The sequence below is a fragment of the Leopardus geoffroyi genome, chromosome C1 (assembly GCF_018350155.1).
Source record: "Leopardus geoffroyi isolate Oge1 chromosome C1, O.geoffroyi_Oge1_pat1.0, whole genome shotgun sequence".
Lineage (NCBI taxonomy): Eukaryota > Metazoa > Chordata > Mammalia > Carnivora > Felidae > Leopardus > Leopardus geoffroyi.
In genome coordinates, this window is record NC_059328.1 from 159,761,839 (window position 1) to 159,789,107 (window position 27,269).

At 37.0% G+C, this 27,269-nt stretch overlaps 1 protein-coding gene across 2 annotated transcripts in view; it reads left to right on the forward strand.

Moving 5' to 3' along the window:
- The window catches only part of ERICH2 (glutamate rich 2), a 37,203-nt gene extending 10,591 nt beyond the window's left edge, over positions 1 to 26,612 (forward strand). The window contains exons 6-11 of one of the 2 annotated variants that reach the window (XM_045480158.1): positions 1,019 to 1,114; positions 3,197 to 3,345; positions 6,631 to 6,818; positions 18,363 to 18,420; positions 25,701 to 25,772; positions 26,415 to 26,612. In XM_045480158.1, the coding sequence (XP_045336114.1) occupies positions 1,019 to 1,114; positions 3,197 to 3,345; positions 6,631 to 6,818; positions 18,363 to 18,420; positions 25,701 to 25,772; positions 26,415 to 26,536 (685 nt within the window). In that variant the 3' untranslated portion in view covers positions 26,537 to 26,612. Of the gene's footprint in view, positions 1 to 1,018; positions 1,115 to 3,196; positions 3,346 to 3,839; positions 3,955 to 6,630; positions 6,819 to 18,362; positions 18,421 to 25,700; positions 25,773 to 26,414 lie in introns of those variants that run through there. The other variant, XM_045480159.1, reaches the window with a different exon arrangement.
- Positions 26,613 to 27,269: the final 657 nt, after the last annotated feature.

Below are 27,269 nucleotides of genomic sequence, written 5' to 3' on the forward strand. Positions count from 1 at the left end.
TAAATAAACATTGAAAAAAAAAAATTAAAACAAAACAAAACAAAAAACCCCAGGGATAAATCAAATGTGGCCTGGGCCAAAAATAGAAAAGCAGAGTGATTACTTGTTCTCTTGATCTCATGAATAATTGTATCTGCGTGTCAAACTAATTTTTGCAAGGACAAAATGATCCCTTTTTCACGTGCAGAGAAGAGTTTAGGTTTGGTTTGATTGTTGTTTGGAGTGAGGGAGGAGGAGGAAAATGGTTAGTGTAGCCAGTGAGATTCACAGGTGTGTGGCTTTGTTACCTATGTACCTTACCCAGAGTTTAAGGTAGGCAGGGCCACCAGTCCTGGAAAAATATGATCAAGTAGGAAAAAGGAAAATCACAGTGGACCTCTGCTTGAGGAACAGTGTGACCTGCAAAGTTGATGAATTTTCTCCATATAGATGTCTTTCCAGGAGTTTCAAACTTCTCTGCATGCAAAGCCCATATTTATTATTTCCTCTTTTCCCCATGGATCCTGTGTGTGAAAGATTTTGTCTACTCAACAAATTGAACTTAATTAGCCATTTTCAGCAATAAAAATAAAATATATCTCTAATGCTAGACGAAATTTTATAGATCTTGAACCTTTGATCTGTTGGGCTTTGAGTCAAGATTAAAGATGTGGGGGAGGGGTGGCACGTGGGTGGCTCAATCAGTTGAGCATCTAACTCTTGATTTCTGTTCAGGCCATGATCCCAGGGTTGTAGGATTGAGCCCCGTGTCAGGCTTCATGCCGAGTGTAGAGCCTGCTTAAAATTCTCTCTCCCTCTTTCTCTGCCCCTCCCCTGCTCGCTCGCTCTCTCTCTCTCTCAAAAAAAAAAAAAAAAAAAAAAAAAAATGTGAGGGGAAATGGCTGAGGTAAATCCATAGCATAGCATTCAATTCTCTGAGGTTAAAAAATTGTGTCTATAGGTTTTCCATAATCGCATGTTTTATCCCTCCTAAAATGAATGACAAGTTATTTTCTTATTTCTATTTTTATACTTTAAGTAAATGCCTCTTTGGACGCAGACCAAGATTGGCAAGCAAACTTTGTACCTCGCCAACACAAGTCTCTCTAAATGTAGCTAGGACGATCTCAGAAAAGTAAGTTTTAATCAATTATGGTTTTAGGCCCATGTTTGACAACTATAAATAATTTTAAAACAAAGTTTAAAACGTAAACTTACTGAAACAATTATTCCAATAGAAATTTGGGACCATTTCATAAATATGCCCCAAACTCTTAACATACTAAAATCTAGGTTATCTACCTTCCAGCATAAATATTTCAGTGTCTTACTTGACTAACTCTCTAACCTAAGTAGAAACTAAATTAAATACCTTCCATTTCCAAAGGATATTAGATAAAGTAAAAATTTGAATTTTTCTTCAACTGTAACTGTATTTGAATTAAAGAAAACAAATCTTTTAGAGTATACTAGTTATCTATTTTTCTTAAGTGGTTAGAGGCATTATTACCAATAATGTCACTTTCTCAAATGGAAATAAAAAGATTAAGTTGAAAAAGACATTGGACTTTGGGCCTTTGATTCTTTGAAACTACATATGAGAAAGACTACAGAAGGTGAGCAGAAAGGGAATTCATATTTTACTGTTAAAATGATTTTTGTCAATTCTCATGTGTATTTTTATGGCATGTTCACTGCTTCCAAATAGTAATATCCCATTTAATATCAGGCCGTTGAGTATGTTGGCTTCCTCCATGTTGTGTCACTAAGGTTATTAGAGGTATTTCCAATTACTTAAATGCCCAGAACTATACCAGATAAATTCCCTTCCTTAGGGATATAACTTAGTGAATATGCAAGTAACATGTATCATAGACTCTAAAGCATACATATTTTCTTCACATTTTAACATCTCTTAAAATTGATTACATCTTACACTTAAACTTGGCAGTGCTTTTTCTTTTTAAATAACAGTATGTCTTCTAATGAATACATGGTATCTTAGATTCAATGAAACACTAATTTGTGGAGAGCGGGGAGGCAGTAAAGCTCTTTTATTTAGATTAGATATTAGAGCATATAAATTCTAGTAATCACTTGTAGCAACCTTTGGCATAATGGGAATCTCACCAGGCTAGAAATTAAATACTTAACTGATTTCTCAAATTTTTATATGTAGAGTTTCTTCTTGGATGCTTTCTTTCACAATTAGAAAATCAAGGAGGGCAGAGGCAGACCAAATGTAAATCAACTTTGCATTTTTCATTACCAGACAGGGGTTTTGCTTTAGAAGCATATACTGAGGAAGCCAAGATTCTTTTCCCTCTCAGTGTTAAGAATATCAGGAATTAATATCAGGAATGATCAAGCTGTCCAGCCTGTTTGCTAAATCACTGTACAAGATCACTGACTTAACTGTACTCACGTTCTGGATTCACATGTCAATAACTTTGGGGGGAAACTACTTTACATCTTTTTATATCTTGACATGCAAAGCAGAAGTTGAATTTTCTTTTCACTTGGTAAAGGAGACATATTAAAAGAATCTTAAGACCTCAGAAAACAGACTTGGGATTCCTTTTCCACCAGCATGAGTACCTATCTTTGTAAACAGAGTGCACCACACAAGAATCCTCTGTCTTAATGCATTATTCTTGACATGAAGTTTCAGGCTGAAAGGCTGAAAGGGAAAATTAACCCACTTTTATTTCAGCTACTTAATGGAAAGGCAGGCTACTTTATGTTATGACCAAGGGTTGATCTTAGTGTTGGACTCTCTCTCTGAGTGTAGCATTTAGCAATGGTAAGAATTGATTGATAACCTAGAAAAAACTCAAGGCTAGTGTTCCTAGTTTTATTCCAATGTGTTGCAGTGATGTGCCAAAGACATTCATATAATTGAGTGCTTGTATGCTCTACGTTAAAGAATTCTGAAAAGATTTTAAGAATCATTACACAATGACAGATGCCAGATAGAAATAAAATTATAATTATCAGTAAAAATTATTTTTAATGCTTTCCCACAAAGAAGATATTACATTTTAGCTATTTAGTTTATTATTGATATATTGTGTTTGTATTGTGTGTGTGTGTGTGTGTGTGTGTGTGTGTGTGTGTGTGTAAGCACATGCGTGCATATGGATATGAACCCATATGAAGCTTTAAACAGAACCGTGACCTAGGAAAGTATTTTTTCACTATTTATTTTAACATTTAGGAAGGAAGTCTCTTCAAAAAATATTGAAAATACAGCCTCTTTAAGGAATCCTGAAAATAGAGCATCTTCAAAGAGTATTGAAAATAAAGAGACAGGAACAAATCTACAGTCTAAGCTATGGTCATCTTCCTTCTTAAAAGAAAGCATAGGTAATAATCTTTTATGTGAGTAAATGTAGCTTCTCTTTGAGCCCTCTTCCGTGACCTTTGGTATTCTGACAACTCTGTAGGTCTGGAGCAAATCAAAGGAACCTGTACTATAATTTTTGAAATTCATGTTTCAGATGATTCTGATATGCGAGTATGGCATCCATGCTATACATTATATAAAATGGTAATGATGAGGCATTTTAGAATGGATTAAAATACCAATGAAAGCATTAACTTCCATTCATTCAACAATGGTTTATTGAGTACCATGACTGTTTTAGAAGCTGTGGATACAATAGTTGGCAAATAGGAAACATCCTTGCCTTTATGGAGTCCACATTCTAGTGGGAGATAGTCAACTATTAAATATAAATAATAAACAGAAAAATAAGACAATGACAGGTTGTGGTAGGTGCTATAATGTAAATGAATGGCTCAGTGTTAGTAAATTGAATGAGACGGTTCCTGTGACATCCCATGAAGTCTTTAATTCCCTATTATGACCTTACCCTGATGACATCAGCATGATGAGTCTTGAACAGACCGGGTACCCACTGGAAGATCAGGGTGGCTGTGAGCTGATGGAGACTATTAATGAAACAGAAGCAGGTAGATGTCCTGAAGAGCCCAGCCATCCTAGTCTTGGAAGGACTGGTACCTGTTTTCAGGGTAGCATTTTTTGGTTTAGCAGGTGTTTGCTGTGGAGTCTGGAGTTTTATCAGCTTTTTGTTTTTTTGGCCTGCATTTTCCTAACATTATTGTCTCTTGAGATCTCCTTGATTTCTTCATTTTATTTCCGACACGAGTGTTTCTACATGATTTGGAGTAGCTAATGGCCAAACTCCCGTCCAAGAAGGCATCTCACAAGACTTCCAGACACTCAAAATGTTACAAGAAGGCAAGGTTTCACACAAGTTCAGGTTGAAACTGTGAAAGACCTTGGTAGAGCCAGAGCAGTTGACAAGCTCACTCAGTAGTATTTCCCAAAGAGATAATTTTAGGAAACACATAGTAACTTTTTTTAAAAATTAGTTTAATGATAATATATTTCAATGTATGTTAGAAAAAGGTAAGACATGGTCATGAATATGGATTCTGGAACCAAACTGACTCCCAGATCCACCACTTAATTAGTGGCATGAAGTTGGGTGGGTTATTTAACCTCTCGGTCTCTCTGTTTCATCTAAGAACAGAGTGAAAATAGTACACACCTCATTGAGATGTTGAGAGGATTAAATGAGTTAATATATCTAATGTTCAAAAGAGTAATGACTTATAATGTTTGTTGGGATTATTATATGTTATTTTTATTCGTATATCCATCAGCTTCATGGATGGTAATATTTGTGATCTGATAAAACTTATATGTTAAAAAAGTAGATTCAAAGAAAAATACTGAGTAATTAGTATAGGTGATACTCATATGGCAAAAATAGATGCAGATAATATAAGAATTGAACTGTTGGAAAATGTTCCAGTAGATTGTGTCATAGAGACTTTACTTCTTAAATATTTCTCTAATCTACTTCCCCCCTCTCCATCCCTATTTTCCAGTTCATATTAGTCATATTTCTCACCTAGACTTTTAAAAGAGACCTCTAACCTCTCTCCTTGCTCTTTTTATTTTTTGGTCTCCCCTCAAATGTACTTTCCACCGTCCTGACCAAGTGTTCCTCCAGAAATGCAGATTTGACCATACTTGTTTTCGTACTTAAAATCCATCATTAGTAGGGTTTACTTTTAGGGTATAGTCCTAATTCCAAGGCTCCTGGCCCATAACATTACATTATCTACCTACCCGTCCAGCCACATCTGTCACCATTTTAGTCTCAACCTTGACTCCTAAGAAGTGTCAAAGTGCTTTGAGGCACGTTCTTGTTTCTGTGTTGGTTCATGCTGTTTCCTCTCCTTAGAAAAACTGATCCACTCAGACTGGGCAACTCCTGACCACTCTCCAGGTTGGCATGGGGCCTTCCTTTGTTGTTTTGTTTATTCCACACGTTTTTATCACCGTACTTCCATACTGCTTTATCACTATCCATTATGTTTCTGACTCCCCAATTAGAGTGTGAATGAGTACCCTGAGGTCAAGAACTGTCATTTTTGTGTTCCTGGGACTCTACATAGTCATAGCTGGGCACTGAATGGGTAGTTATTAGTGCTTATTTTTACTTTTCAGTCATCTGCATTTCACCATAACTATTGTGTTTTGACATTAGAAAAATCATTACTAATGTTATGTAACTTCTGGTTATAGCTAGAATACTTCACATGTCTCTTTTCTTTTTAAAAAAAAATTTTTTTTTAACGTTTATTTATTTTTGAGACAGAGAGAGACAGAGCATGAACAGGGGAGGGGCAGAGAGAGAGGGAGACACAGAATCTGAAACAGGCTCCAGGCTCTGAGCTGTCAGCACAGAGCCCGACGTGGGGCTCAAACTCACGGACGGTGAGATCATGACCTGAGCGGAAGTCGGCTGCTTAACCGACTGAGCCACCCAGGCGCCCCCACATGTCTCTTTTCTAATTTGCATGTGTGTGTTGAGAGAGAAAGAACTTTATTCTCAAGTATCCAAGCAGTGACATGACCTGCCTGAGAACTATTTTCTATTCAGCCTCTCCAGTCTTACTTTTACTCTCCAGGCTCTTTATTTCATATTTACCTTCCTATAAGAACAATTTAGGAAATGTATTTCTGGAGATAGAATAGGATTCATTTCTCTTTTTTTCTTGAAATCATATTTTATATAAACAAAACTGTTTTCCATTTACTATTAAAATTTTAAGCGCCAAACAACACTAAGATTAGTTCAGTGTTTTAGGTTTGTTTTTTTCCCTCTTGGTAGTTGTATTACTTTTTTTTTTTTTTTTTTTTTTGGAAATCAGGTAAGTTCATTGCAGTGCTGTTTAGCCATGAAAAAAATAAACCCCAGAACAGGGAGCCATATAGTATATATACATTTTAATTTAGGAGTAACCATTTTTAATTTTTGAACTTTTCAGTATTGATTAAATTATGCATATTCTGGGCTGCCTGGGTAGAGTGTCTGACTCTTGATTTTGGCTCGGGTCATGATCCCAGGGTCACGGGATCTAGACCTGTAGTGGACTCTGTGCTGAGCATGGAGCCTGCTTAAGATTCTCTCTTTGTCTCTCTCTCTCTGTCTCTGTCTCTGTCTCTCCCTTTCTCTCCCTTTGCCCTTCTCCCTGGCTTGCATGTTCTCTTTGTCTCTCTAAAATAAAAATTTTAACTTAAATTAAAAAAATATGCATATTCTATTTTAGGTCAAGTGGGCAAAGATGCAGTCCTTCAAGAGCAGGAGAAAAATAACAAACGTTGCCTTCAGGATATTGATGATAAGTTATCTGAATCGACAGATGATGATGGTGAAGATGATACCAATGATGATGATAATGATGAAGACAGTCACCCTAATAAGGATACTCATGCTCCATTAGAGTTAATGGCAGAAGTAAGTTTAACTTGTGCATTATAATGTAAGAAAGTTAAAAATATTAAAATAAGTAGTGTATAGTCTTGAAGATTGAAAAAATAGTAAAAATATCCTTGCCCATATACAGATGCTTACCTAGCTACTCATCTCTCTTACTACCTTCACGAAGTGAGAGGTGAGAGAAGATTCTGGAAGTGACTTATTCTGCCCAAGGCAGAAACAGGAATAAAAGTTTGGGTACAAAACTCTGCAAGGACTGCTTTAAGGGATGCTTTCTACACAACTGGGCACCATGCTAGTTATTGGGGATATTTAGAGATAGGTAAGAAAGATATGTCTTTACCCTTGAAAACTAACAGGTATATATTACGTGTATAGTACAATTTATAATAAAATGAAATCTGTGCTAGTAGAAGTATTTATGAAGTTCTCAGGGAATAGGGAGGATTAAGTGACTGAGAGTAGAAGAAATGGGATAAAGGAAAGATTTTTAGAAGAATAGTCATTGGAGTTTTAGAAACTTGAAGGAAAAGGGAAGCTCAGGAATTCATCAAGTAAACAAGTAGAGATGGCATTTTTGGCATAGGAAACAGGTGCAAAGGCACTGAAGCCTGAAACATCACATGCAAAAGTTGTACATAAACGTTTACTGATAATTCTATGTAGAAAAAAGCAATTTTACCCCAGTTGTGGTATCACAGTCTACCTTTAGTTAATATTATACATCTTCATGTATATTGTAAGAACTTTATAACAATATATTTTAATTTCCCCCTTCTTATTGTCATGCATTTTACTTCCATGTATATTTCCCTATAATACATTGTTACTATCTTTATTTTAAATGGTCAATCCTCTTTAAAAAAATTTTTTAATGGGAAAATATCTTTTTTGGAACACATTTCTGGTGTTCTTTATAGCTTTGTGTAGAACCCAATTTCCACCTGATACTATTTTCCTTTTACCTGAAAAACTTCTTATGGTTTCTTTTGTATAATGTAGTTCTGTGAGCAGTGAATACTCTCAGCTTTTATCTGAAAAAGTCTTAATATCTTCATTAAAAAAAGCTTTTTTAATGTTTATTTTTGAGAGAGAGAGAGAACATGAGAGGGGGTGGGGCAGAGACAGAGGGAGACACAGAATCTGGAGCAGGCTCCAGGCTCTGAGCTGTCAGCGCAGAGCCCAAGGTGGGGCTTGAACTCACAAACCATGAGATCATGACCTGAGCTGGTGGGGGGCTCAACTGACTGAGCCACTGGGGCGCCCCTATCTTCATTTTTAAAGAATGTATGAGCTAGGAATTTGTAGGTTGCGAGGTTTTTTTGGTGCAGACAGTCCCTGACTTTTAATGGTTCAGCATACAATTTTTCGACTGTATAATTGTGTGAAAATGATATGCATTCAGTAGAAACCATACTTTGAATTTTGAATTTTGATTTCTTCCTTACCTATTGATATGTTGTATGATTACTCTCTCATGTTGCTGGGTAGTTGCAGCATTCTGCAGTTCCCAGCCAGCCACGCAATTATGAGGGTAAACAACCAATACACTTACAACCATTACATTTTTCATTTTCAGTATAGTATTCAATAAATTACATGAATTATTCAATACTTCATTATAAAATACATTTTGTGTTAGATGATTTTGCCCTACTGTAGGTTAATGTAAGTGGTCTGAACATGTTTAAGGTAGGCTAGGCTAAGCTATGATGTTTGGTAAGTTAGGTGTATTAAATACATTTCCAATTTATTTCAACTTATGATGGGTTTATTCCCATCATAAGTTGAGGAAGATTTGTACTTTGAAAGCTGTTCCATTGTCCAATACTTTGCATAGTTTCAGACAAGATGTCTGCTGTTATTTTTTATCCATCCGTATATGTTTTTTTCTCATTATTTAATTTTTTTTTCTTTCGTATTATTATTTTTGGCAATTTGATTACAATATGACTTGATGTGGTTTTCTTCACATTGCTTCTGCTCATTGAGATTCTTGGGTCTATGAGTTTATAGTTTAAATCAGATTTGAAAATGTTATTAAGTCTTCAAATTGTTTTTTTAACCTCTTCTCTCCCTCTCTTCTTCTGGGCTCCAAGTTACATGTATGTTAGACGACCCAATGTTGTCCCAAAGGTCACTGATGTTCCTTTTTTGTTTATTTTCTGTATATATTACATTTTAGAAATTTCTATTGGTCTCTCTTCAAGTTCATGATCTTTTCTTATAGTTATACTCTACTGTTAATCCCATCCTTCCTCCCTCCCTCTCTCCCTCTTTCTCCATATATGTGTGTGTATAAAATTTCAGATATTTTATCATTGCTAGAAGTTTTAAATATTTTATATCAGTTATTTCTCTCAACTATTCATATATTACTTTTAAGCATATGACATATTTATAATAGCTATTTTAACGTGCTTGTCTGCTATGCTATCATTTTTGTCAATTCTAGGTCGGTTTCTGTTGCCTAAGTTTTCTCCATTATATGGGTTATATTTTTCTGCATCTTTGCATGCCTAGTAATTTTTTTTTACTAAATCATAGACATTAAAAATTTTATATTCTTTGGTGCAAACTTTTGTAGTTTTCCTTTAAATATTTTTGGGCTTTGATCTGGGACATAGTTGGGTTTCTTGGAAGCAGGTTTCTCTTTTTGAGTCTTATCTTTTAAGCTTTGTTGGGAGGGTCCAGGGTAGCCTTTATATAGTAGGGACAGTACTAAGGCAATGCCTTTATGAGGACTCTTCCCAATGCTCTGTGTATTAAGAGGAACTTCTAATCTGGCTGGAGAAAACATGAGCTTTGTTCAGCCCTGTGTGTTATTCAGTAATTGTTCTACCTGCTGATTCCAGCAATTCTTTCTCTAGCCTCAAATAGTTTCTTCATACTCATATGCAGATGAATTCCAGCCAAAGACTCAAAGAGACACCTCTGCAGATTGCTGGAGCTCTCTTGAAAATATAACATTGGCCTCTCTGAACTCCAAACCGTCTTTTTTTCCACTCCAATCACTGGTATCTGGTTCCTTCCTGCCTGTGCTGGTACCTGGAAATAGCCCACACCTGTAAACTGAGGTAGTAATAGGACCCATCTTGTTTCTCTTCTCCAGATCACTATCCCATAATACCTATTGTCAAATTACTGAAAATTCTTGTTTCATATATTTTGTACAGTTTTATGGTTGCTTAGGAGGGAGAAAAATCTGATCTCTGTTAGCTTCATCATGGCTAGAAGCCTAAATTAGAGTTTTAGCATAAAATGCTAAAGTGCTTGCCTTTTAATATAATTTAACCGAAATGCTAAGCCATGGAATCATATAAAGAAATCAGACACATTTGCCGTATTTTACTCTTAGAATAAAGCATATGTAGAGAGTTTTGAAACTTCCTTAATATTATAAGGTGTTTTAGCAAGGGAGAAAAAAATTGATGCCAAGCATTGGGAAGATTTTACTTAGCCTCATCCTTTGACTGAACATCTATATCATTCGTGAATTATAAAGCATTCAAAGACCCTATTTGCCATAACCAAACTCTTTTTAGTTGCTCATTTTATTGCTTTTTTTTTTTAATTTTTAATTTTTTTTTTTTTTTTTGAAGGAAAGAAAGAGCATGAGCAGGTGAGGAGCAGAGAGAAAGGGAGATACAGAATCTGAGGCAGGCTCCAGGCTCTGAGCTGTCAGCACAGAGCCTGATGTGGGGCTCAAACTCACAAGCAGTGAGATAATTACCTGAGCCAAAGTCAGACACTTAACCAACTGAGCCACCCAAGTGCCCTGTCACTATTTCTTTTGTTTTTTATTTTTTTAAATTTTTTTAATGTTTTTATTTTTGAGGCAGAGAGAGACAGAGCGTGAGCAGGGGAGGGGCAGAGAGAGAGGGAGACACAGAATCCAAAGCAGGCTCTAGGCTCTGAGCTGTCAGCACAGAGCCCAATGCAGGGCTCGAACTCACAGACTGTGAGATCATGACCTGAGCTGAAGTTGGACTGAGCCACCCAGGCACCCCTTATTTCTTTTCTATTTCTTTTGACATTAAATTATAAAAGTAATCCATGACTTCATTTTCAGATAAATATTCAAACAATATGAGATTGCTTATTTTCATATGTTATGCTGTATCTGTGCATAAGATCTTTTGTTTTTAGAATGCATCTCTTTTTAAATTCTCAACTTTTATTTTCAAAATTTTCAAACCTACAGAAAAATTGAAAGATTAGAGACAAACCAAGGAACAGACTCATAACTATAGAGAATAAACTGATGGTTACCAGAGGGGAGATGAGTGAAGGGATGGGTGAAAGAGGTGATGGAGATTATGGAGTGCACTTGTGATGAACACTGGGTGATATATGGAATTGAATCACTATATTATCTACCTGAAACTAATATAACACTGTATGTTAACTGTACTGGAATTAAAAAAAAAACAAAAACAAAATATAGTTAACAACTTAAATCACAACATGAATTTTGATGGAATCCTGCCTAGAAAAAAATCTTAAAGACAATTAAAAAAATTTTAAAGACAAATTGGGAAGTCTCAATTTGAATGTAATATTTTATTACAGAATTACTGTTAATTTTCTTAGATGTGATAAGGGTATAATGTTACACTGAAGCATGAACTTATTCTTAGGAGACCCATGCTTGAATATTTCAGGGTGAAATTTTACAATGTCTGCAACTTTCAAATGTTTCTGTGAAAAATATCTAGACTATCTACACCTTACCTATCAAAAGAGAGAGATAAAGCAAATGTAGCACAATGTTAAGAAGTGTTGAATCTAGGTAAAATGTATACGTGTGTTCATAGTTCTAATCTTTCAATTTTTCTTTTCTTTGTTTTCATCATAAGTGTACTCTTTGATCTGTAATATTCCATTGTATATAATATACCACATCTTCTTTATCTGTTTATCTATCAGTGAACACTTGGGCTGCATCCATAATTTGGCTATTGTAAATAATGCTGCTATAAACAGGGGTTCATGTATCCCTTTGAATTAGTGTTTTTGTATTTTTTGGACAAATACCCAGTAATGCAATTACTGGATCATAGTTTAGTTCTATTTTTAACTTTTTGAGGGACCTCCATACTGTTTTCCACAGTGGCTGCACCAATTTGCATTCCCACGAACAGTACAAGAGGGTTTCTTTTTCTCCACATCCTCTCCAACACTCGCTGTTTCTTATGTTTTTGATTTTATCATTCTGACAGATATGAGGTGACACCTCATTTCAGTTTCAGTTTGCAATTCCCTGATGATGAGTGATGTTGAGCATCTTTTCCTGTGTCTATTGGCCATCTGAATGTCATCTTTGGAGAAATATCTGTTCATGTCCTGCCCATTTTTAATTCGATTGTTTGTTTTTTGGGTGTTCGGTTGTATAAGTTCTTTATATATTTTGTATACTAACCCTTTATCAGATATGTCATTTACAAATATCTTGTGTTCAGTAGATTATCTTTTAGTTTTGTTAATTGCTTCCCTTTCTTTGCAGAATTTTTTTATTTTGATGTAGTCCCAATAGTTTATTTCCCTTGCCTTAGGAAACATATCTAGAAAAATGTTGCTATGGCCAATGTCAGAGACATCACTGCCTGTGCTCTCTTTCAGGATTTTTATGGTTTCAGGTCTCATATTTAGGTCTTTTTTTTTTTAACCTTACAATTTTATTTAATATTATCAATGTAATATAGGTAGTCATAGTTTTAAAAAGTGTCATTATTCTCTCTTTCTTGAAAACTACTCTGTTTTTTTTATTTTTTGCACGTACCTTTTCATTTTTTAAAAATGTTTCTCCATCTCCCCACTTTCAATCTGCAAGTGTCTTTAGGTCTGAAATGAGTCTCTTGTAGGCAGCATGTAGATGGGTTTGGTTTTTTTATCCACTCTGTCTTTATTGGAGTGTTTATGTCTTTATTGGAGTGTTCATTCACGCTCAATGTAATTATTGATAGATTTGTATATATTGCCATTTTGCTACTTGTTTTATGGGGTTTTTTTGTAGTTTTTCTCTAATCCTTCTCTTGCTCTCTCTAATGATTTGTTGGCTTTCTTTAGTGATATACCTAGGTTCCTTTTTCTTTATTCTTTGCGTATCTATTAGTGGTTTTTGATTTGTGGTTACCATTAGGTTTGTATATAACATCATCTGCATATAGCAGTCTATATTAAGTTGATGGTCACTTAAAGTTGAACCCATTCTTTATTCCTCTCCTCACCATGTTTTAGGTATATGGTGTCATATATTACATCCTTTTATTTTGTGAATCCTTTGACTGATTTTTTACAGAAATATTTAGTCCTACTACTTTTATGTTTCCTACTTTTCATACTCTCACGTATGTTCTTTCTTTTCCACTCAAAAAGTCCCCTTTAATATTTCTTGTAGGGCTAGTTTTGTGGTCATGAACTCCTTTAGTTTTTGTTTGTCTGAGAAGCTCTTCATCTCATTCTATTCTGAATGATAGCCTTACTGGATAGTGTTCTTGGCTGCACGTTTTCCCCATTCAGCACTTTGAATATATTCAATATATTCCACTTCCTTCTGGTCTATCCACTGAAAGCCTTATGAGATTTCCCTTATAGGTAACTATCTTCTTTTCTCTTACTGCTTAATTTTTTTTTTCTTTATCACTACTTTTTGCCATTTTGATTACTATGGTGTGGACCTCCTTTGGTTGATTTTGTTAGGATCTCTGTGCCTCCTGGATCTCTGGGTATCTGTTTCCTTCCCAAGATTAGGGAAGTTTCCAACTATTATTCCTTCAAATAAATTTTCTGCCCCCAATTCTCTCTCTTCTTCTTCTGGGATCCCTATAATGTGAAAGTTATTATGCTTGATGGAGTCACTGGTTTCCCTAAGACCATTCTTGTTTTATGTAACTCTTTTTTCTCTCATTTGTTCAGCTTGATTACTTTCCATTACTCTATCTTCTGGTTCATTCATTTGTTCCTCTGCTTCTTCCAGCCTGCCATTTATTCCATCAAGTGCATTTTGATTTCATTTATTATGTTCTTTCTCTCTTATTGGTTCTTTTTTTTATCTCTGTGTTAAGGGTCCCACTGATGTCCTGCACCTTTTTCTCAAGTCCAGTGAGTATCTTTATGGTCATTACTTTAAATTCTCTATCAGGCATATTACTTATATCCATTTCGCTTAGGTCTCTTGCTGTGATTTTGTCCAGTTCTTTCATTTGTGGCATATTCCTCTGTTTCTTCATTTTGCCTAACTCTCTGTGTCTGTTTCTGTGTGTTAGGGAAGTCTCTTGCTCTTGTAAGTAGTGGGAAGGACATGCACTTTTAACTAGGTAGCACTGGTCCTCTTCCACAGGGGACACACAGCTACCACAGAAACAGAGCTGGGCACTCCATAAAGGATGAGCAGTCAGGAGATGCAGTTTTAACAAGGTGCACACGTCCTCCGTGAGAGGTCAGGAGAGGCACTGCTGGCAAGGTTTGCAGGGGTCTTCTGGGGGAGAGGATCTGCAACACAAGGACTGAGGCAGGCCTGACTGGAGGGGGCGGGGTGTGGTGTAAGCAAGGTAGGTAGTGAATGCCAGTGTTGTGCTGGTTCCCACAGGTAGTTGTATGTTTATGATGAGGCGCAGGGGAGGGAATTGGAGCCTGCCAGGTCCTTTGTTCCTGGAGAAGTTCCTCCCCAAACTCCTGAGTTGGTAACCAACTCTCCCTCCCATAAGCTCCAGGTGACTTTCAAACTGTTTACAAGCTGTATCTCTGAAGGATGTTTGCTGTGCTATCTCTTTAAGGGTAAGGGCTCAGCATCCTATCACCCTCTGAGCTCTCCCAGAGCCAAGGCTGCTGAGTTTTAAAGTTTCAGGCTTTAAGTCCCTCTGGTTGTAAGCACTCAGGGAATTTAGCCCCTCTGGTTTTCAAAGGCAAATGCTGTGGGGATTCCTCTTCCCCCTGCAGGCTCCCCCTGTGTGATAGTCTGTTTCTCACCCCTCTCTGGGTCTGTGGCTCCCTTCTTCAGTGGTCAGATCTATGGGGTTTAGGTTCCCACTGAATCCTCACCCTTCTGACCCTCTTTGATGTGGCCTCTTTTCTATATTCAGTTGTAGAATTTGTTTGGCCAGTCTTTGGGTCATTATCTGGGTTGTTTGCAGTGATGCAAGTGTTACTAGTTGTATTTGAGGGACAAGGTGAGTTTAGGGTCCTGCTACTCTGCTATCCTCCCTGGAAGTCCCATCTCTTTATTTTGAATGTCACAAATAATTTAATGTAAAACCACTTTTTTTTTTAAACCTGTCTTCTTAATTTAGCTTGACTTTGAAGTTTTAAGCAATTCTCATGAAAGTCTTTAGCCAAATATCCATTGCATGAATTTAATTTCACTGCATTTTGAACTGTTAAAAGGAAATATATACATACACATTTTTTTGTTAACAGCAACAACAAATAGGTCAGTGCTAAGTACATTTTTAAATTGATTCCATGCTCATTTTCATTTTCTGAGGCTAGTATTATTAACATAATGCTTCATGAAATAGACTAGATATTAATTGATATTGAGAAATTCTTGTTAATTTTGTTAGGTGTAATAGCCATAGTGTCATTGGGTTTTTAATTTAAAGTGAAATGAGATTGGGCGCCTGGGTGGCGCAGTCGGTTAAGCGTCCGACTTCAGCCAGGTCACGATCTCGCGGTCCGTGAGTTCGAGCTCCGCGTCAGGCTCTGGGCTGATGGCTCAGAGCCTGGAGCCTGTTTCCGATTCTGTGTCTCCCTCTCTCTCTGCCCCTCCCCCGTTCATGCTCTGTCTCTCTCTGTCCCCCCAAAAAAATAAATAAACGTTGAAAAAAAAATTTTTTTTTAAAAATAAAGTGAAATGAGATGATATCTGTAAAAAATATTAAAACAGTCTAGGCAGACTGGGGAAAAGAATGTATAGTAATATTGATACAATCAGATTGACAAAATATTAATTTTTGAAGATGAGAATTGGAGATGTGTACTTCTTTTACTATTTTTTCTACTTCTGTGTTTATTTAAATTTTCCATAAAGATTTAAAAAATATAAATAATAGCTATATATGATACTGGTCACATTCTCTGTTATGAATTAAACTAGGCATTGAAAATAAAAATAACTACAATAACAAAACTACTTTAAACTAAAAGGTATTCTTCTGGATGACACTTGAATTACAAATCAAAATCAAAACTAAACTTACAAACTACTTAGAAAATAGTGATAACCACACCACTAAATATTAAAGCTTTCAAAAAGAGCTTAAGGTTTTGAATACTTAAGTGATGACAATGATGATTCAAAGGGGAATGACAACAAATGAACTAAATAGTAATTCCTAGAAAAAGAACAAAATAAATATAAGGAAAATAAGAAAACGAATTAAATAAACAAAATTCAAAGTAAATACCAAATAACTATATCCATTTAAGAACAGGATATTTGAAAAAAGAATGACCTAGATAAACCACAAGATACCATAATTAAAATGGAAGGAAACCACAAATAGGAATGAAAATAAATAGGTCTTAATAGACAAAAATAGATTTTAAAAATGTAACGGGTGCCTGGGTGGCTCAGTCGGTTAAGCCTCCGACTTTGGCTTAGGTCATGATCTCACGGTTTGTGGGTTTGAGCCCCATGTTGGGCTCTGTGATGACAGCTCAGAGCCTGGAGCCTGCTTTGGATTCTGTGTCTCCCTCTGTCTCTCTTCCTCTGCCCTCCTCTGCTTGCACTGTCTCTCCCTCTCTCTCAAAAATAAGTAAATATTTTAAAAATCTAAAAAAAAAACCCCAAAACAATTCTGTTTAATGAGTTTACCATAGCATTTATTAATATGTGAAAAAGTGGGGATTATGGTAAAGGTAATGGTTTATAGAAAAATCTGCAGAAGTGTTCTATTTCCATTAGAGAAATGTAAATAATCATACCTGTGGAAGAAACTGAAAAAACTGGTCGAGAACTTCTTAAAATGATGCCTGGGTATATATCAAATGTCTAGAAACATGGGGAAGTGTCTCTTCTAATACTCCATGCCCTTGCCTCTTGCAGAAGAAGCCTAGTATACCTGCCTATGTTCAGAATATAGTACACACAATCAGGAACAATCATCTAAGCTTAGGGTTATTTTTTAATGGAAGCAGTCTAAGTAAGTTTTAGAATAGGACATTAGTTTTATTAACCTGTAGCCTAAGTAAAAAATATATAAGAATATTTAATTTTATGGGGAGAAAATTATCATGATATGTGGCTTATTTTTAATAAGTTACTGAGGGGCGCCTGGGTGGCTCAGTTGGTTAACCAACTGACCTTGGCTCAGGTCATGATCTCATGGTTTGTGGAATCAAGCCCCACATCAGGCTCTGCACTGACCGTGTGGAGCCTGCTTGGGATTCTCTCCCTGCCCCCTCTCTCTGTCTCTCTCTGACTTGTACTTTCTCTCCAAAAATAAACTTAAAACAAAAATTTTTTTAATAAAAAAAAAATTACTGAATAGGGGCACCTGCGTGGCTCAGTTGGTTGAGCATCTGACATGATTTCAGCTCAGGTCATTTTCCCAGGGTCATGGATCCAGCCTTGCATGGGGCTCTGTGCTGAGCATGGAGCCTGCTTAAGATTCTCTCTCTCGCTCGCTCGCTCGCTCGCTTGCTCTTTCACTCTTTTGCTCTCCCCCCCGACCCCTCTCTCCTACTCACATACATGCTCTCTCTCTCTCTAAAATAAGCAAAAAAAGTTACTGAATAATCCTAGTTTTTGTGAATATGTGTTTAACTTATGGAAAAATACTAAAATGATATGAAGATGCTAAAAATAAATATCTCTGGATGGTAGAAACATAAATGCTTTTTAGTTGGGGACAGAAGGTGTTTATTTAGCTTTTAAATTCCCTACATACAAAAATATGTACTACTTTGTAACAATAAAAATATAATAAAAGTGAAATGAGGGATGCCTGGGTGACTCAGTCCTTTAAGCGTCCTACTTCAGCTCAGGTCATGATCTCATAGTTCGTGAATTCGAGCCCCACATCGGGCTCTGTACTGACAGCTTGGAGCCTGGAACCTGCTTCAGATTCTGTGTCTCCTTCTCTCTCTGCCCCTCCCCTGCTCATGCTTGGTCTTTCTGTCTCTCAAAAATGAATAAACATTAAAAAAATTTTTTTTAAATAGTAAAATGAAATGAATTACAATCTTAGTCATGTAATTATGGACTAAGTTTACAAAAAAAAAAAAAAAAGCTGTATCTGAACCAAAGGGATATTAAAGTGATGAATGTCTTTACTATCTCTGCCGGTTGAACCAACCTATGTATTCTGAAGTTGTTAAGTAATATACATATAGTATGGCTGCAGTAACATAGAGGTATCATACTTGTTCTCTGTTGCCTTGCCATGGGAAGTCCTTAAATATTCTTCATTAATTGATTACAGACTTACTCCTGCAAAAATGTAGAAATATTAAAAGAAAAATATTTAATAAATAATGTAATATTTTTAGGGGGTTTATTATTGACATTTAAATTCTCTCTGAAAGTACTTATCTGAAGAGTTTCTTAATGTTTTCCAGTTCCTGAGAGCAGAAATGGGCCAAGACTACCATTTGGCAAAAAAATTATGTCAGATGAGTAAGTACAAAATACTTTTATGTTTTCTTTTTTTTTCCAAAATACTTTTCTGTTTTCTAATCTTTTATTTGTTTCTAAATGCATTTCATAATTTGTAAGATGGTCTGATTATTATAGCCTAGTAAACTCCCTAATAGTATCTCAGTGATTCCTTAATAGTAAGTTGATTGGTGTAAGGACTAATTTAGACATCTAGAATAACTTTGGGATAAACTAAAAAAGACTAATCAGGGGCTCCTGGGTGGCTCAGTCAGTTAAGCGTCCGACTTCAGCTCAGATCATGATCTCACAGTCCTCGGGTTCGAGCCCTACATCGGGCTCTGTGCTGACAGTTCAGAGCCTGGAGCCTGCTTTGGATTCTGTGTCTCCCTTTCTCTCTGCCCCTCTCCTGCTCATGCTCTGTCTCTCTCTGTCTCAAAAATAAATTTTAAAAAACATTAAAAAAAACATTAAAAAAAATTTTTTTAAGACTAATCACTGGAAAATAAATAAAAATCTTGACCTTCATGATAATGAGTTAGTTAACTTTATGCCTTTAGTTTCAAAGACATGTCAGGTAGTATAGCAAACCTTACTTAATATGCATTTATTCCACAAATATTTGAGTGCCTCCATGTGCCAGGCACTGTTTTAGGCACTGGAAGTATAGCAGTCAATAAGACAGATAACAATCCCACATTTATATCTAGTATCAAACAGATAACAAATTCATACATAACTAGTATGTCATAAATGATAGGTGCTATGGAGAAAAATTAAGTAGGGAAGAAGGAATAGAAAGTACTAGAAAGATGCAAAGCAGTTTTGAATAAGATGGTCTAGGAAGGCAGGACTGATAGCAAATGTGCTGAGATGCAAACATGCCTGATGAGGAACAGCAAGGAGGCCAGTGTGATCAGGGCAGAATACCTAAGGGGAAGTGTGACAGGAGATGAGGTCAAAGAGGTTATGGTTTGGGGATTATGTAGATTGCATAGCACCCTTTCATAATTTAAGGACTTTGGCTCTTTCTCTGAGCAAAGTGGGAAACCATTGGGCACTTTTGAGTAGAGGAATAATAACGATCTACCTTATTTTTCTTTCTTCCTTTGGTTTTTAGTAGTTTGGTTGATGTATCTTACACTTAGGCTGTTGTTTCTTTTTTTTTTTTTTTTTCGTTTATTTTTATCTCTATGCTTTGTTTTAGAATTGTTCTACTAACCTACCTGTTTTTGAGTTAACCTGTCCTATCTTCTGCTGTGTTCAATCTGCTGTTAAAACTATCCAGTGAGTTCCTGGGGCTCCTGGGTATCTCAATCGGTTAAGCGACCCACTCCCGCTCAGGTCATGATCTCGCGGTTTGTGAGTTCAAGCCTCACATTGGGCTCTGTGCTGACAGCTCAGAGCCTAGAGCCTGCTTTGAATTCTGTGTTTCCCCCTCTCTCTGCCCCTCCCCTGCTCATGCTCTGTGTTTGTCTCTCAATAATAAATAAACGTTAAAAAAATTTTTTTTAATATAATGTAGGAATTGTGAAGATCTACTTTCACTTGCCTCACATAGACTCCCCGCTATGGATACAGTACGTCTTACATCATTGGCTAAATTTTTTTAAGATTTTATTTTTAAGTAATCTCTACACCTAACGTGGGGCTCGAACTCACAACCCCAAGATCAAGAACCATGTGCTCTTCCAACTGAGCCAGCCAGGCACCCCTCATTGGCTAATTTTTATTTTTTTATTTTTTTAATTTTTTTTTTCCAACATTTATTTATTTTGGGGACAGAGAGAGACAGAGCATGAACAGGGGAGGGGCAGAGAGAGAGGGAGACACAGAATCGGAAACAGGCTCCAGGCTCTGAGCCATCAGCCCAGAGCCTGACGCGGGGCTCGAACTCACGGACGGCGAGATCGTGACCTGGCTGAAGTCGGACGCTCAACCGACTGCGCCACCCAGGCGCCCCTCATTGGCTAATTTTTAAAATGGGTTTCTTGAATGCTTTTCACACTACTTATTTTATATCCGAAATAATTTGCCTTGTCTAATCCTTTTAAGCACTTTTGACCTTTAGAGCCATTGAATAAAATATTTTGATTAAAAGTATTTTTGGGTGGTGCACAAACAGAATTTCTGATAAGAAGGACTCCTTCAAGAAAATCGTGTCCATTCCCATTGTTACAAATAACAAAGCAGAAGCAGAGAGAGGCTAAGCAGCTTGGTCAGCACCATTCAGGGAGCTAGTGGCATGGCCAAACTGGAGCCCAAGCTGCCGCCTCCCACAGCACCCCTCTTCTGTTGGGGGCTGGGGTACAGGTGAGTGAGTCTGTAGCTCTCAGTCCCAGCTCCCAGAGTTTCTTGTGCGCCTAATAGTGGGAAAATTCATGTATTATATTTCCGTATCCATCAGTCATTTTAGAAAGCCTCTGGCTGAAGCTGATAAAATATATGCACTGATATCACCACATCTGTTAGTCACTTTTGATTGTTAGGCCTGCAGTATGTCGCATAAACAGCAGGTGCTCAATAAAATGCTTATTGACCTGAGTCAAACCAGTAAACGTCCATTAAATACCATCCTTGAGAATGAAAAAGTTCAAACTGGTCTATCCTAATTGGGTTATGTCCCTGTAAAATTTCTCTCCCTCCCTCCCTTATATCAAGCACAGACTTGTACCAGACATTATGCTGGGAGCTGGAGAGAAAGCAGGTATCACAGCACACATGCTCTAAACCTTTTTGGGGTTGACATTAACCATGGTTTGGTTTGGTTTGTTACTCCACTGGCTCAGCCAGTAATACTGTTCACTTTTTTCTGTCCGTGTCAAATAGCCTCAGACTAGGATTAGAAGACAGGAAAAGGAGCTGTGGAGGGCCCTAAGACCGGCACCATGCCAGGTGGGAAAGAACACTACTCCCAAAAGAGGAGGATGACTGGAAATGGGGCAGAGAGGTGCAGAGATGGGAGCGGGGGCTGGCTGCATGTGCATGCAAAATAGGATTGGCTACCCCTGAAGCAGATTCCAGCCATTGATGTGAAATTAGGGAGGCCCAGGATTAGCAATGTTAAGCAAGTTCAGGAAAGAACAGAGAGTTGGAGACACTGTCTCGGGGGAAGAAAGTACTAGTTTGATGCTAATAGGAAACACTTGGCTGAGGACTGACCAAAGTTCCTCTCTATATTCAGAACAACAGACAAAATGAATTTTTTTCATCTAGGATAGGGCGTCAGGTTATTTTATATGTAAATGCTTATAGTATATTGTCCTTTTTTCTTTCTTTTTCATTTTTTTTAAATGTTTATTCAGTTTTTGAGAAAGAGCATGAGCAGGGAAGGGCAGAGAGAGAGGGGGACACAGAATCCCAAGGAGGCTCCAGGCTCTGAGCTGTTAGTACACAGCCCAATGCAGGGCTTGAACCCACAAACCATAAGATCATGACCTGAACCGAAGTTGGATGTTTAACCAACTAAGCCACCCAGGTGCCCCAGTTTGTCTTTTTTCCCCTATCTTCTACCTCTGCTATAGAACACTCCTTTCTCTCTCTCCCTCTCTCTCTCTCTCTCTCTCTCTCTCTCTATATATATATATATATATATATATTTACTTATTTGTTTATATATATATATCTCTGTATATATCTCTATATGTATTTATATATATTTATGTATCTCTATATATTTTTATATATATTTATGTATGTAAACATAGATTATTTACATATTTATGTATTTATGTGTCTGTATTGAGCACCTACTAATAATGAGAACATTCTTGAATACCTTGTTTAATTCTTAAAACAATTCTATGGGGCAGATATTATGAACCCCATTTTACAGTTGAGGAAACTGAGTCTTAGCAAGGAAAACTAATTCACCTAGGATTAGATCCTAAGTCTGGCTTGAAAGCTTCTGATATCCTACTATATTTCCATTTCCTCATTTGATTAGTAAACTTATATCTCTGGTCAAGGAGGCAGAGACTTGGAAAAGAGGTACTTTTGTGGATCAGTCAGGCTTGAAATGGCTCCTATGGTCAACTAATATATTTATTTTCTTTGTATCTGAGGCAATTAATTTACATAAAGTAATGCATCTTTGTCCCTTCTGAAATGTTTTAAAAATTCATTTTCTGAATAAAGCCACTGGTTGCCGGTATGTTTCCTTGCTGTCCAATCACAGTGTAATCATTTATATCTCTGTTTGGCTTCAGGGCTTCCCACCTGGCATCCATTGGTTTCTTTTCTCTTCATCTTGCCTTTAAAAAAAGAAATTGTATTGGGTTCCCCCAAGAAATTTTATTTGTCGGTAAAGGCTTGAATTTTATCTATCTTTCACACACAGTTTTTATATGTGCCTGATATTTCCTCAGCCATTTTCCTGCTATGTCATGCAGAAGTGATATATTGGCTGTATGCCATTTCCTGCCAGGCATTGGAAGCATCCTGGGAAAGTGGTTTTTAAATGGGACTGAAAGTCAAGAGTCCCAAGTACTTTTCTTAGTTCATCTCATGATTGACTGTGAGATGTTGTGCCGGTCAATCTTTCTATTTACTGGCCTCTTCACCTGTAAGAAGGGAATGTGCAGCTCACTTTTCTCAGGGCACAACAGTGCTCCTCACAGCAGCCCAAGATTTTACACACAAAAAACATTTAGGCCTGGAAGACCTACTCATCAATTAAAATAATTCTAAGTGTTTAACAATAATGGCCTGAGAACCAAAATGGTTTTCATCATTTTGGTCTAACACAATTACAGATGTATCTTCAGAAAAGATAGTTACTCTGCAGTTTTCCTTTCCTTCCTTTTTCTTTTTGAGTAAAATAAATCACTCTTTCCTTTTTAACCTAGAGTATAATTTAAAAAAAAATTTTTTTTAACGTTCATTCACTATTGAGAGACAGAGAGAGACAGTGCTAGAGCATGGGAGAGGCAGAGAGAAGGGGAGACACAGAATCCGAAGCAGGCTCCAGGCTCTGAGCTGTCATCACAGAGCCCAATGTGGTGCTTGAACCCACGAAGAGATCATGACCTGAGCCAAAGTCAGATTCTTAGCCGACTAAGCCACCCAGACGCCCCTAACCTAGAGTATAATTTTATCTAGGCATCAAAGGACTGCTTCCTACTATTCATTTATTCCATTTTTTAATGTTTTGAGGGCTCCGGCTCTGTGTCAGTCTCCTAGGGATGCTACAGTGAACAAGACCAATGTCTTATCTACCTTAGAATAGCCTCCAGTCTGAGGGACTTAGAGCCCAATGCACAGCAGAATCCCCCAGCTCCCTGCCCCAGCTCTTTAGCCGGAAGGAGACATCCACTGAACATTTAGGAAGGAGCCAAGCCTTTCTCTAGGTCCAAAACCTAGAATTCCAGGAAATTGAATTCCATTCAATTCCAGGAAAATGAATGATAATCAGCAGTTACTTGGTTCTTAGTGCACCAAGGACTGGACTGAGTGTTTTATCTGCATTATCTCACTGATTCATCAAAATGGCCTAATGTGGCCAATAGTATTATTACAGATAATAGAACTGAAGTACAGAGATAGTAAATATTTCCCCCATGGAGACCCAACTAGACAGTGGCGGAACCAGGATTCACATCTGACAGTCTTTCTTCAGAGCCCATATTGGAATCTGTTTATGGACTCAGGTTGGGAACAACTCCCAAGACACTAACTGAATGTGCTAGAGGCTTTTCTTACCTTTTTACCAACTCTACTAGCCTGTCAAAGACTTTTTGATTCATCATCTAGAATGCATATTTGTGGGCTAAGGTTTAAAGCAGATACCTTTCCCTCACTCTGAAAATTGACAATTGTAGAAGTCAACAGTTTTTTTTAAACCATGAGAGTAGCTGATCTCGTACTCCAATCCCATGAAATGATCCTAATTCCAATATGAAATTTTCTAAATGGTATTCAAGATTTCTTAATAAGTGTTCAAGCAAAAAGGATTCCATGGGAATAGTAAGTTGGGGAAACCACATTCTCATAATGGTCTGAGCATATTAATGGTTCTGTAAAATCCTGCAATTTCTTCTACTGTAAATTTTACCTGATTAACCTCATTTGACCTATTTTCCAAAATATGTATTAATATCTTAAGAAGCTAGCTAGTATCCCAAGGGGCAAGTTGGAGAAACTCTGCTCTTGAAAAGGCTCAGAGAAGATTTAGACTGCTAATGATAAGTATATTTTAGTCCAATTTAAAATGAATTAAGATACTTTTATTAGAAATCTTAGAAGGTGTCTAAATACCTATAGGATCCTTAAAAGCAGGCACACAGTCATGCTAACCCAGACTGATGGTAAATTATGTTGGTAGATTAGGAAATACAGACACTGGTTTGGTGTGTCAGGATGAAAGCCATATGGGATGAGGTCGTCTGAGCACTGGGGCCTAGTTGAACCAGCCACAATTATTTGTCTTACTCTTGGCCAGAAGAATAGCACACTTGATGTTTTAGCGCCCCCTGGGGGCCATCAAGATAGTGCACAGGAGTCACAACATTAAATGGCTAATGCAGAATTATGAATACCCCTCAAGGCAGGTAGGAAGAAGGTAGAGAGAGATCTGGGGTTAAAAAATAGCCTAAAGAACTCCGAAACAAAAGTTGAAAATGTTTCTAACCTCTAAAACATTGGTAACATACCACCAAGCCCCCCAAAATCTACTGATATGGTCCAAAGATGACACATGCTGTTAAGTAGGCAATGACTAGGGTGTAAACCAGGGTAAAAGTTTTGAGGATGAAGAGAAAAAAGAAACATAAGTTCTCTCTCTTTGAAAGATGAGTTTCTCAAAATGGCATCTCTATCATGGAAGAGCTTGCATTAAAAAAAATCATAATAAAATTCCGTTCTGTGTTCAGATAACGTCTCTAAGAAAGGCTGTCTTGTAGACATTGAGTGGAAGAGATGAAAAGCAGGATTAACAGACCTCCAGGCACAGTCTTCTCATTAGCAAAGCCTCCACATTTTGCAGGATATGTACCTTGTTTGTGGGATGATTATATTCAAGAAACACTCTGGCTATAAGGCCTATGAGGAAAGCCTCATAGTGGTGGAGATTGCATTTTTTAGACAAGAGGTAGAAAATATATTGAACATTATTTCTCTTACAATGCACCTATGATAAGTAGAACATTTTCTCTATTTACACTTTGGTATTCCTATGGTATAATTGGTATTTATTGCTTTGTGCATTTTTACTTACTCTGATTGACAGTTCCAATCTCATTCTGAGGAGTGCTTGCTGAAACACTTTGAAGATTAATAACACACAATCTGTTGTCCATTTTCAGTTCTAATCTATGAACCAGAAAATCCTGAGGCCAAGGAGTTTTTCTCACTTATTGAAGAAATGTTGCTGATGGGTAAATTTAAAAATTGAAATTCCTTCTTTCTCATAGAACTATGAGCAGTCACTATTTAAAAACCTATTATCCCAGGAGATTAGTGAAGTACACCCTCAGAAAGTGGTTAAGAAAAGGCTAACTGGTTGTCTTGGATGGTTTAATGAAACCAACTTGTCCTTTGTAGATGGTCAGGGTGACTCCCTTTTCTCTGTGGGGTAGAACTGCCCAAGTAAATCAGGCTCCCTGGGTACTAGGCATCAGGGACTGACACAGTCTTCACAAGAAACAGAACATGCTAATTGCCACACATGTTAAAAGAGCTATCCCACAATTCCAAGGAAAACTAGTACCCTCTAAATTATCCTACATCTCACTTACTCTTACTATATTTAATAAAGAATTACATTGAGAATAGTAAAAAGAAACTTTATAGACCTATGTTTTAAATTTACTCTAAATCCACAAACATCTTTATACCAGTAAGAATATAGTCTTTGTACTACTATTTTGACCCTACATACAGTTAACAAAGTTCAGCTCAGTCTTCATGTTCCAAAGATAGGTATTTCTTAGTGGAGGGAGAAGCAAGAAGAATTATGATTTTTCAAAGAGTAGAAATATCAAGAACATTTTAAGCAATTTTCTTCCTTTCTATGGCAGAGAAATCTCAAAATCTTGAGGAAGATGATGAAGATAGTGAAGAAGACAGTAGCAGTGAGAGTGAAGGAGAGAGCAGTGAGGAGCTAAGTGAAGAAAGCTCTGATGAATGCGAAGACGGGTGATGAAGGTTGCTGCTATGGTTTAATCTTCATGTATTTTCATTACTGTATACATGGAAATATAAGGGAGAAAGCTGCATTTTAGTCTTGTTCTTTATTTGGCACAGAGTTCTTTTAATTTATCCGTATCGGTTTGAGCTCCTTCTTGATATTTAGTTCTTACCTCTATGTGAGTTACTCAGAGAGGAAATTAGTAATTGAAAATATTTACATAGCTGTAATTGTGTACCAGGTGCTGTTGTGCACACATTAGTTCATTTAATCCAACAAACCCATGAGGCTTGGGTTAAAACAACACAAATTTATCATCTTACGGTTCTGGAGGTCAGAAATCCAAAATGAGTCTCACTCAGCCAAAATCAGGATGTCAGCAAGGCTGCACCCTTTCTGGAAGCTCTAGGAGAAAAATCTCATTCCTTTCTTTTGCCAGTTTCTAGAGCCTCCACACATTCCTTGGCTCCTGGCCTCTTCCTGCATGTTCAAAATGAGCAACATCTGGCTGAGATCTTCTCACATTGTCATCTCTCTAATTCTCTCTCCCCTCTGTTGTGATTTTTGTTAAAGTAACATTTGTTAAGTAGAACCCTGGTGTGTCAGATGGTTCGTGATGCTTCCACAAAGACCACAAGGGAAAGTAAAATGAGAAGTTTATTATTCACAGGTCCTGGAGGAGGTACATGGCATGCATCAGAGGGGCCACATAAGGAGGTCAAGGTGCAGACAGAGTGGACAGCAG